The sequence below is a fragment of the Carlito syrichta genome, unplaced genomic scaffold, assembly GCF_000164805.1.
Source record: "Carlito syrichta isolate Samal-C Ts95f unplaced genomic scaffold, Tarsius_syrichta-2.0.1 Scaffold307991, whole genome shotgun sequence".
NCBI lineage: Eukaryota > Metazoa > Chordata > Mammalia > Primates > Tarsiidae > Carlito > Carlito syrichta.
Window position 1 is genome coordinate 489989 of NW_007252087.1, and position 12049 is coordinate 502037.

The window sequence follows — 12049 nt, forward strand, 5'->3', positions numbered from 1 at the left end:
TACCCAGGCTGGTCTCGAACTCCTGGGCTCAAGCAGTCCTGCGGGTTCATCCTCCCAAAGTGTTGGGATTATGGGTGTGAGCCACTGCACCCCGCCCCACAATTTTTTTTTTTTTTTTTTTTGAGTTAGAGTCTCACTCTGTCTCCCAGGCTGGAGTGCAGTGGCACTTGTACTCAGGGCCACTGCAGCCTCAATCTGCTGGGCTCAGGCAATCCTTCGGTCTCAACCTTCCAAGTAGCTGGAACTACAGGCACGTGCTATCATGCCCGGCTAATTTTTTGATTTATTGTAGAGATGAGGTCTCGCCAAGTTGCCCAGGCTTGTCTCAAACCCTTGGACTTAGGCAATCCTCTCTCCTCGGCCTCCCAAAGTGCTGGGATTACAGGCTTGCGCCACCACGTCTGGCTTCACAGTTTTTTTTAAACTGTGTTCAGAGTAGATATTACATAAAAGAGCAGGAGAGGACAGTTGTTAAGGTTAGGACCATGTTTATTTTAGAAGTTTGTGGTTCATAAACTTTGAAAATGATACCTATCTAGGAAAGAAGTGTGGTTATTTAGAATTTTTACATGTCTTTTCGAAAACAGATGAATAGCCAGGACTTATTTATCAGTAGAAGCATCTGCATAAAACATCCCATAGTTCAAGAGTCTATTCTGTTAGTTGAACTCCCCCTACACACAGCAATCAAATAGATAAATAATACCATTAAAAAATTGTCCTTTTTTGAAATCCACCCAGAAAATGCAATACGACTTTTGCTTTTCTATTTCTTTTAGACTTGTAAGAATTTAGCTCCTAATACGCTCTCAAAAGTACCCGCCACCCAAGCTTGATAAACCTATATTGCTTCTTAACAAATGGCAAGACTCACTCGTCTGGTACTACCTTAAAATAAACAAGTTGCAAAGGCCAGAAAAGGATCTTGTGATCCTTGCTTCTAAGCCAGTAACTTAGTTAGGCAGGCAATTGTTTCTCTCTCCTTTTTATAAGAGAGGAGATTTTTCTACTCTTTATGACAACTTCTCTTGAAGGATTGAACTAGAAGGAATGTTTAGTATATTATCTACAAAAAAAGAAAAGACTTCAGAAAAGCGAAGATCAGTGAAAGAGTAAGCCTTGTGAAATCACAAGGCCTAGCCTCTCTTTAAAAACAAAGCTTTACTAATGACAATGCAGAAAGGATTACCTTCTTAGAAACTTCTCAGCCAAAACCAGCGTTGAAAACCCAGTGGCTTACAAGACAGCACTGCTGCCTTGCTTGTCTGTGAGCCTTGTTCCAGAACAAGCCAGGTTCAGGTAATGACTTTCTATTGTTTGTAAAAGAAAAGGCAGGAAAAGTACACAGCTTGTCCAAGTTTCTATTCTATAAACTGAAAATAGAAATTTTCCTTGTGAGCACAGTTTAAATGTGAGGACGTCTCAATATAAAATGAGTTGGAAAATATTTTAAAGGTGAAAGATCACAATAATATTTGGCCTGAGTCCTCATAACTGGTATTTTTAGGCATAGTTTAATATATTTTTAGACCACCAAGTGACTTCAGGAAAGTTACTTTTTTGAGCCAAATTTCATTTTGTTTAGTAAAAAAAACTGTCATTTTAATCTCATACCATCTACTTTTTGATGCATTCCCGAATCTGGAGGATTAAGGAAAAGAAACCATGAAGTATGCAGATACTGGAAATGAACTAAAGTCCTCATCTGGGCTTCAGGACACAGTGGTGGGTGACACCATCCTGGACACATCTAGCAAGTAGTAGCTCTTTAGAGACACAGAGGAAGTCAAATGAAACTGTCTTATTTATTTCAAAGTTAGAACTCTTAGAGAACGTTAACTCAGATCTTATTGGCTTTTGGACGATTTCCAACAGAATATTTTGGAATAGAGAATTACATAAGTATTTTTCTGACATTATGCCTTCAAACTCTTGATTTTGCATTTTACCTCAGTCAGCGTGTGTGTGTGTGTGTGTGTGTGTGTGTGTGTGTGTGTGTGCATGCTTGCACGTGTATTGTATATGCAGGTCAAACTAAGAAAGGAGGGGCACCAGACTACGCATCTGACAGTGTTGCGGTCTGGAGCATTCAATGGATTTGAGGCTGGTTGGCTGTTCCCATCTCCTTTTAGGAATGCCAAATCCATTCATTTCCTTGCTTTCTGTATCCTTGCCCATCTCCAGCCCTAGCACCAGTGGAGTGGTAATTGCAACAAATGAGCGCCTTCGTTTTCTGCTCTGCCTTCCAGCTGCCCTGGCCTCCCCTCTCCTGTGCAGGCAGCCTGTCAGGGGTGGTGGCATACCTGTCCTGGCCCTCACCCTTCCTTTACTTGCAGCATTCACTGGAATTGTCCCCTTCTGGGATGCCCCTTGTTTTTTCCTAATCACTTGTGTAACTCAGGTAGAATTATTCAGTAGCTTCTAAAAAAGTACCTTATACACTTGATTAAAAGCCCAGAGAGGCTTCCGTGAATTTTTTTCTCCTGCTTGAGCAGCATCTGCCAGTTTCCCTGATTTTCCTGCTAATTATCTTCTCATTAGCCAGAAATTATTTAACATATCATGGCTCCAATAAAACTGAGCACTGGCTGAGGAAGCAGTGGATATAGATTGAAAGGTTTATACGCCTTGCTTGAATAGAGTATATCTCTGCCATCTACATGCTTACTTAGAAATGGGAATCTGTTTCTAGAACAAGAGAAATCTAAATCTAAACTGCTGAGTTCCCTTCCCACTTTTGCCATGGCTCCAGACCTAAGATATAGGATGTCACATTCTCTCTAACACTGTTGCTTTCCCTTCTTTAGAAATACGTGAGGTCAAGAGCTTGACCTTCAGAGTGAGCCAGCAAGTCCACATTCTGGCTCTGCCACTTGATAACTGAGTGTCTTTGGGCAAGTTTATTTAACTTTCTTCAGCCCTAGTTTGCTCACCTATAAAATGAGAATAATATCTATCTGATAGGGTTGATACTAATCATGATAGCATATGTAAAGCGTACCTGGAACCTAATAAGCACTCAATAAATGGTAGTGGTTGTTATTATTATGACTATTACTGATAGATAAGATTGGAATTGTTTTTGCACTTTACAAAGTACTGGTAGACTGAAAGTTTTGAAGTCCATTTGTTTAAATAGAGAAACTAATTGAGTATACAGATCTCCAATACTCAGTGTTTAAAGAGAAACCAAAATCTGCAGTATTTCTAGCATCAATTTGCTTTCTTTGGGCATTCCAGTTCAGGTTTATTAACAGTATTCTCTCAAGGATTGCACAGAGATAAACACACATGTAACCCATATATACACAATCAGCTTACATGTATGTACAGTATTTATTACATTTTTGAATATGGCATAATAAATTATATTATAGGCATGTGAAAATGGATCCCTTAGACTGGCTCATTCATTTCAAGGGAGATTTCCCCCAAATCTAAAATGTAACATGTAAAATCTAAATTTTATAATTTTTCAAATGTCTACCATTGTATGGTAGGTAGGTTAGCCAGTGATTTGGATTTGAGGCTTAGTTTTTTGTTGTTGTTGTTTTTTAATGAGACCATTATCGAGCCTTTAAAAATATTCTTGAATTCCCAATTATTATCATACAGAGAAATATGTCAGAGATTGAAAGTGAAAAGAGTTTTAACTAATAAAAATGCAAAATCTAATCTGTGGGAATACATAAAAATTCCAATAACTTGTGGGATAAAATTAAATTACTGAGATTCATTGGCTTCAAAACATTTTAAGTTTGGCTCTAGATGTTCTAATTTCTAAACAAGTTTTTCTTTATAAAAAAAGAACGTAAAAAGTATATAATATATGGAAGAAGTACTGTGCATGAATGTATATGTTTTGCCCAAGTTTCTACAGATGGGGTTGGTTGTGTCTGGTAATTGGATACAATTAAATGTTAAGTAAAGTTTCAGTAATATACCAAAAATACAAAGTACAGGAATAAAAATTCCATTTTCTTTTTGTTCCAGGTTCTCTGGGAGATGCTAACAAGGGAGGTCCCCTTTAAAGGTTTGGAAGGATTACAAGTAGCTTGGCTTGTAGTGGAAAAAAACGAGGTAAGACTACGTTTCTCCATTCAGGTACATAGATCAGAAAACAGTATTGGGGTTTTGCAAAAGACTTTTTCATCTTCTTCAAATTGAAAGTAAGTTCACGCTTATGGAAAGATTAGCAGTAGGAGCTAACACAAAGGGTCAAAGTGATGTTATTCCTCATGAATGGACCCTTTACATCTAATTGTTGCAGCTTCACGTCGTGATGCTGTAGATCAAAAATTGTACAAGTACTGTACTAGTTTCTCAGTCTCAATTGTAAAACCTAGGGGTTTGTTCTTAGTGATGAAAGAAGCCATTGCGTCCAAGGTAGGGGAACAGTTTAACTCCATCTCCTGCGTTTAGGACATCTTTTTTACTGGCCGGGAGTTGATATATCTGTAAGAGACCTTCAGCTACTTCAACTTACCTCTCCCAGCAGGAGTCACTATAGTACAAGAAACTGTCGCTTAGATGAGAATTTCAAAAATAAAAGAAGAAAAAATAGTTTCAAAAAAGGGAAAAATTACAGTTTTGCCACCTACGTTGAACACTACATTGAAGATGAGCTCCTCACTGGAATTGGCGAGGCAGTGGCATAACTGTTCGCTTCTTCATGCAGAGCCTTTCCATTTCAAAAGAACTTCAGTGGCGTAAACACCGTTTGTGCTGTGTCCCCAGCCTCGCTCCTCTTCTTCCCACAAATTGAGGCTTTCAGTTAGTTGGACCTATGAGCCCACATCAGAGAACATGGTACATTCATATCAAAGAGAGCAACTACATTTTGAAAGGTTTAAAATTGTGACTGAAACGCACAGCCATGGAAATTCTCAGCATAAGGATGAAGCATCCGATATCAAGGTATTATGAGAACTTAGATCATGCAATGGAAGCAGGCAGTTGTCTTTGCAATGCAAAACAATGTTATTTCACAAAAGTTCTTCATTTCCGAATCTTATCTGTGCCCTCCACAAAGGATGAGAGTGCAACCTTAGGATAAAATAATTTGCCAAAAAAGGGAATATTTAAAGATATTCCCTCTTTAATGCCCTAAAAGAATTAGATTGATCTGCTCCCCTTGTGAGTGCAGGAACAAATTAGATTAACCAAAAAGCTGCTATTGACTAAGAGATACCAAGTTTCCATCTTTTGGATGACATTATCTGGAGGTACCTTAAAATTTGTCCTTTTGATTTATTGGGAATGGATGAAATGTTGATGATAGCTGAACTTGGTGGGAAAGAGCTGCCAATTTAAGAAATGAAACTGAGTTACATGCAAGAGTGTGTCTTACTCATCATTTCCAGGAGCTGTTCCATTTTAATTAAATGTGCTAGTGGTTCCTAGTATGCTATTAAATAAGACCTCACACACAGAATAACTGATACTGTCGCCATGTGGGGACCCACATGCTTCTGTTCTGGTTTTTGTTTGTTTGTTTGTTTGTTTTTTGCCAGTGAGATGATAAGATATCTGCTTCTGGATTTACAAATGAAAGTGAAGAAAATTACTAACATTGTATTGACTGGAGCAAAACACTCAGTGTAATCTTTTCCCTCTATACTGTTCCAAGAGAAAATTTTTTTAAAAAACTAACTGAACCCTTCTAATTTGTATATGGAAGAAAAAATAATATCTTTAAAATAATAATTTACCTAAAGAATGGCAGAATAGATATATCTAAAGCACTTTTTAAAACATTGGAATATCTGTCAAGGATTTTTAATGCTGAAGAAAAAAAGTGAATTTAGAAGATACCTGAATCGTTGACTTGAGAGTTGGGAATCACCCATGAATAACCTTCAGAACTTCTTCAGTATTGTGCCTGAGGAAACAATCTCCTTTCTCTCCAGAAATTCCATAGAGTTCACTGCTTTATTCATGGTATATTTAGATGACTAGCTAATAACTGATGAAGACAAATTAGTTGCCTCCCATACTATTATTTATAAAAGTAAGTTGAAAGAAACCCATATGACAAAATAAATTTTCTCAACTTTCTAATGAAGTTAAATGAAATTGGGTAATATAAGGATATGTATCTGCTGTTTTCATTCTGTACAATATTTATTTTTCAAAAATATGGAAATTAAGTTTAAATGTAATTTTCAGTATCATTATTTAAGGTGGTATCTTCATTTCACCTCACAAATGGAAATACTTACTTCCAAACAGGTTCTGTTAATATAGCATTAAGATAATTCCCAAGAAATTATTTCATAACAAAATTGACACTTTGACAGAAAGAAATACAATTTACAAGATCCCTTCAACTTCTGATTATTTTATTTATTTATTTTTTTGTTGACTACCTTGGGTTACAGGTTGAAAAGAGAAAGATGTATTCTTAACAGCCCTTATTTAAATAAAGAGTATCGTGTTCAAACACTCAGGGAGACTCTTTAAATGTGATGTAGTCACCCTAATCCAGGTATAAGGGTTGTCTTTTTAACTTTTGATTTTGAAATAATTACAGACTTACAGGGATTTACAAAACTGTTACAAAGAATCCATGTACCCTTCACCCAGCCTCCCCTACTGGTGACATCTTATTTATCTGTGGTAACTACCAGAACTGGGGAATTGAGGTTGGCACACTACTTTTAACTAGACAATAGACCTCATTCATTTCCACCATTTAGGACTGCTTTTTGCATCTATAGGAAAATCAGTATTTCCTAAGAATTACATCTGAAGAGTTTTCTTTCTAAATCCTTGATAATGAAATAAGGCCTTAAAGCAATCATTTTTCTCATATTAAATCCTATTAAAACTAGATTCACAAAGCTCTGCTAAACTTTTCAAAATAAACAATGGACTTGTATAGAAGGCAGGAAACTAAGAGGGCATTACTAAAAGTTTTTAAAATACAGACACATCTATTTACTTTTATCATGTCCATGGAACTCAATCAGTGGTCATTCAGAATGTTCTAGCAGCATAATTTCTATTTTTATAAAATACTTAGATTCTTGTATATAATGTGCTTGTTCTAAGTAGCAAAATGACTTGATTAACAGAAATCTTTATAAAATGTCTCTGCTTTTTACTATACTTTAGAAAAAAACTAAAACTTCACTTAAAAATAATTTTACATCCTATGTAGAAAATGATGCAAAAATGAATATGGTCTTTAAAAAAATGTCATGTGTAATTAGTGATTGGGAAATCTTTTAAATTGATTTAAAAATATTTAAGTTTGAAGTAATGTTGCAAACCTGGTACTAATATTTGGTTATTTCAGAATGTGTCAGTGCATTAGGAATGCCCACAGTTTTGTAATCAGGACTTAAATACCTTGGATTCTATTTTAAAGTACTTTTAATTGCACCAAAATAATCTATTACGTAAAGTGTCTGAATCTGATAATTGACCATGTCAGGTTATTTACAATAATTGTATCTCCTTGCATAATGTCTCAGACATGCTATCTAAATAATTTTTTTAGTATGAGAAGATGACAAAAAATGATCAGCATTCATATTCAGCCAGTTCACATTTCAGTTCTTGGAAATATGTTCAAATAAAATTATATTGAAAAATACTACCCTTTACAAAAACTCATTATTTTTAGTTACATATAGAGTACATTCAGTTGCACAACTGCAACTATAATCTGTGTTGGCCAGGCTCAGTAGCTCACACCTCCAATCCCAGCACTTTGGGAGGCAGAAGCAAGAGGACACCCTGAGTCCAGGGGTTCAAGACCAACCTGGACAACAAGGCAAGACCTTGTCTCTACAATAACAAACAGTTAGCCAGGGGTAGTGGTTCACGCCTGTGGGCTCCAGCTATTTGGAAGGCTGAGGTAGAATGACTCCCTGAACCCAGCAGGTTGAGGCTGCGGTGGCCATGAGTGTGCTACTGCACTCCAGCCTGGGCGACAGGAAAAAAAATTATTAAAAAAAAAAAAATTATAGTCTGTTTTTATTAGTTCTCACTTCACAACCATTTATATTAAAAAAGAAGTAAAACCCAAATTTCTTTTTTACCATCATCAAAAAATTTGCAGTTCACATTATAGTAAAATAATAGCACAGTTAATACATCCTGGTCTAGTCTGTGAACTTACAAGACTAAAAGTTTAGAAGTACTTAGCATAGCCTTGAATTTGGAGAGGCTTGTTTGGGCTTTTATTTTGTTTTGGTTTTAAGATTATCTGCAAATTCCAAATATAGATTATCAGTTTTCTTGCCAAAGCAACTGTTTTTCTAGTTTTACATGTAGCCTCCCCCAAATCCAACAAAGTTCAGTTTTAAGTTTTTCATTTGCAACACTTCTTTGGCAAACAGTGCTGTGAAATAAATCTTAGTACTTCTTAGTACAGCAGTTCTCAACTCCTTCATACCCAGTGCTCTTTTTATAACTGCATTAACACCCCCTCGCTCCCCTAAAATGAAATTCAGAGGTAACACAACTTACCTTCACACATTATATTTTAAGTCAATATAATGCTCTAACTGTAATATAAAAGAGAAGTAAATGAAATATGGATTGCAGCATATAAATGCTCAGTCATGCCCATACTAGGGTTGATAAGGGAGCAGTATGAGGAGCTTGCACCTGTGGATAAATAGAATTCAGCAGCTACAAATGGAGCCTGATAGAGCTGGGTTGTGTGAATGACTCCAGTACCAGGAGCAGTACTGTTGTTGGTTACATTTTTCCAAAATCTTGGAAAAGTTGTGAATATGCAAAAATCAATTTTCCTTTTATTTATTTTATTTGGTAGTTGCATTCTTGGAAAGTTCAACGTATTTTGAAACTGTTTTAAAAAATACTTGGTGTTCATTTGAAAATTAGAGTTGGATTCTGGGCCCGGAAAATTGTAAATCTCATTGTTTGATTCTCTTGTGAAGGCACATGGGGCCTGGGAAATCTTGTGGGATACAAGAGAGTTCTTGATCGTGTAGGATTTGATGGTATATTGATGGATGTGTGACATTCCTGACCCGCTATCTTTAAATGTTAGTTGCAACCTTCCAGTCTCTAAAACAAAAATGCTTCTGCAGAATAGTGCCATCCCATGTTCGATGAGAATCATGATTGTAGAATGTTAGAACAGGACTGGTCTTCATGTTATAATTTATGCCATGTCAGGTCCCTACAGTATGGAGGTTTGACCAAAACAAAGCCATAGTGAGTCCTACATTCAGAATGTCTTATGTATCAGTGAGAAAATGCACAATTCTTGAAAATGATCTCTGTGATCTTCTATGTCAAGAATGTTTTCAGAGTTGTTCACTTACTGCCACATCTAAACTAGTTACCTGGCCTATTTACATACGTTATAAATTGCCTATAAAAGTACGGTGACTAGCCGGGCTCGGTGGCTCAACCTATAATCCCACGCCTTTGGGAGGCTGAGGTGAGTGGATTGCCTGAGCCCGCGGGTTTGAGACCTGCCTGGGCAGCGAGACCTCATTTCTACAATAAATAAAAAAAATCAGCCAGGCGTGGTAGCGCGTGCCTGTAATTCCGGCTACTTGGAAGGCGAGGCTGCAGTGGCCGGGAGCGGCCACTGCACTCCAGTCTGGGCGACTGAGTGAGACTCCAACTCAAAAAAAAAAACAATACAGTGACTTGTAGTTTTATAATTAGTATTTAAGTCCCACTTGATTCTCTCCTACTGTAGTTTCTCTTAGACTTGATTTTATGTTTTGTTGCATTTGTTGTGCTGACCCTGACTTCTCCACCCACTGCAGTTCCTCTTTGGATGGAAATTATGAAACTAAATATTATGAATCTAAACATAAATTCTCACCTGTCATGTGGTAATCAATAGAAGCTTTAAATTTCATGTCTTGTTTATGCTCTTAAGTTAACTTCTTGTGACCTGGCAAATAGTATTCGCTTGCATTTATGAGTAAAACCCTGTGTTTTGTTTTGTTTTGTCCACCCCCACTTCATTGTAGAGATTAACCATTCCAAGCAGTTGCCCCAGAAGTTTTGCTGAACTGTTACATCAGTGTTGGGAAGCCGATGCCAAGGTATATACCTATGTTTTTGTTGCTATTCAGAATTCTGAAATTCCACCTGTTTGGCTTTGAGTTTTTAAAAGTTGCAGTAATAAAATTCATTACAAAACAAAGTTGGGTTGATGTTCCTGTGAGCCCCAGACTGACTGGTAGGTTTTCTGTTGACATCTGCTTATCTTGATAACTAGTGGCTCATTATAAACTCTTTCTTACAGCACTCTTTGGCATTCTTGACTCAGTAAAAATAATTGTATTCTTTTGTTTTAATCTCTAATAATAACTACTGTACTCTTTCTGTTATAAAAATGACTAACACACCATACTTGTAATCTACCAGGCACTGCGTGTGTGGTAACTTACGTATTCCTCATGAAGTAGGATCCATGGTGATCCTGCTTTTACAGAGGAAGAGGCAAGGCACACAGAGGTTGAGTCATGAGCTCAAGGCCGCACAGCTAGTAAGCGGTAGGGCTGGAGGTGACCCCCATCAGTCTGGCACAGTCTGTGCTCCCAGCCACAGCACTATATTGCCTTTCTAACCAAAGAGTGGGCAAAAGTAGCACTTGTAGAGAATCCTGATGTGTTCCCTGTCCAGTTTCAGTGGTGTTTTGAGCTATCACAATAGAGTTGGAGAAATTCCAAAATGTGGTCTTTCATGTGGTTATCACGTTTGAGCATGAATGGCCCATTTCCCTTTCCCTGCAAAGATCATTTTAAAAGACTCTCACATATATACAAAAATATTTACAGATAAAATGATAGGCTAGTCTTGGATTTGCTTCAAAATAAAATGGGGGAAATTGATGACGGTATAGATTAAACAAGGTAATTTTGGAAGCTGAGTGATAGGTATATGGAGGCTCACAGTGTTTTCTCTACTTTTGTGTATATTTGGAATTTCCCATTCCAAAAAGTTTAAAAGTAAAGAAGATTCTGGTTGGACATGGTGGCTCACACTTGTAATCCTAGCATTTTGGGAGGCCTAGGTGGGAGGATTGCTTGGGTCCAGGAGTTTAATACCAGCCTAGACAACATAGTGAGAACCTGTCTCTACAAAAAAATTAAAAATTAGCCAGGTATGGTGGCTTATGCCTGTGGTCCCAGCTACTCGGGAAGTTGAGGTGGGTAGATCACTTGAGGCCAGGAGTTCAAGGTTACAGTGAACTATGGTCATGCCACTATACTCTAACCTGGGCTTCAGAGTGAGACCCTGTCTCTTAAAAAAAAAAAAAAAAAAGAGCCGGGCTCAGTGGCTCAGCCTGTAATCCTGCGCCTTTGGGAGGCTGAGGTGAGTGGATTGCCTGAGCCCGCGGGTTCGAGACCTGCCTGGGCGGCGAGACCTCATCTCTACAATAAATCCAAAAATCAGCCGGACGTGGTAGTGCACACCTGTAATTCCGGCTACTCGGAAGGCTGAGGCGGAAGGATCGCCAGAGCCCAGCAGGTCGAGGCTGCGGTGGCCGGGAGCGGCCACTGCACTCCAGTCTGGGCGACACAGTGAGACTCCAACTCAAAAAAAAAAAAAAAAAAAGGATTCTCACAGATTAAACATTAGAATAAGAAAGCAGTACACTCAAGAAAGGAACTGAAATTTTACCATTCAATTTGTTCAGTTTTTCATGGAACTGAAGGTATTACAATGGACCTTTTAAATAGAGACCTGAAAAGTACAACCAAAGAATGGAATTTCTTCTTTAATTTAAACCCAATTCCAATCTGACTCCCAAAAAGAGGGAATGATGATAAAACAGTCCATTCTTCTATAAGGTGTTCCTTTTCTTTCTAAAAATCTAGATATTAATTTTATTTATCTCTAAGTTATTTTACATTATTGTTGTTGCTATTATTATTATTTTAGAGATAGAGTCTCTCTCTGTTGCTCATGTAGTGGCATGATCATAGCTCACTGCAATCTCGAACTCCTGAGCTCAAGCAATCCTCCTGAGTCAGTCTCCCAAGTAGGTAGCACTACAGGTGCATACCCAGCTAATTTCTGTTATCTTTGTAGAGGCAAG

General features: G+C 37.5%; 1 protein-coding gene across 1 annotated transcript in view; it reads left to right on the forward strand.

Moving 5' to 3' along the window:
* MAP3K20 (mitogen-activated protein kinase kinase kinase 20) overlaps positions 1-12049 on the forward strand; it is a 176423-nt gene that overhangs the window by 89549 nt on the left and 74825 nt on the right. The window contains exons 8-9 of the mRNA XM_008064748.2: positions 3994-4080; positions 9972-10046. Of these exons, the coding sequence (XP_008062939.1) occupies positions 3994-4080; positions 9972-10046 (162 nt within the window). The remainder of the gene's footprint in view (positions 1-3993; positions 4081-9971; positions 10047-12049) is intronic.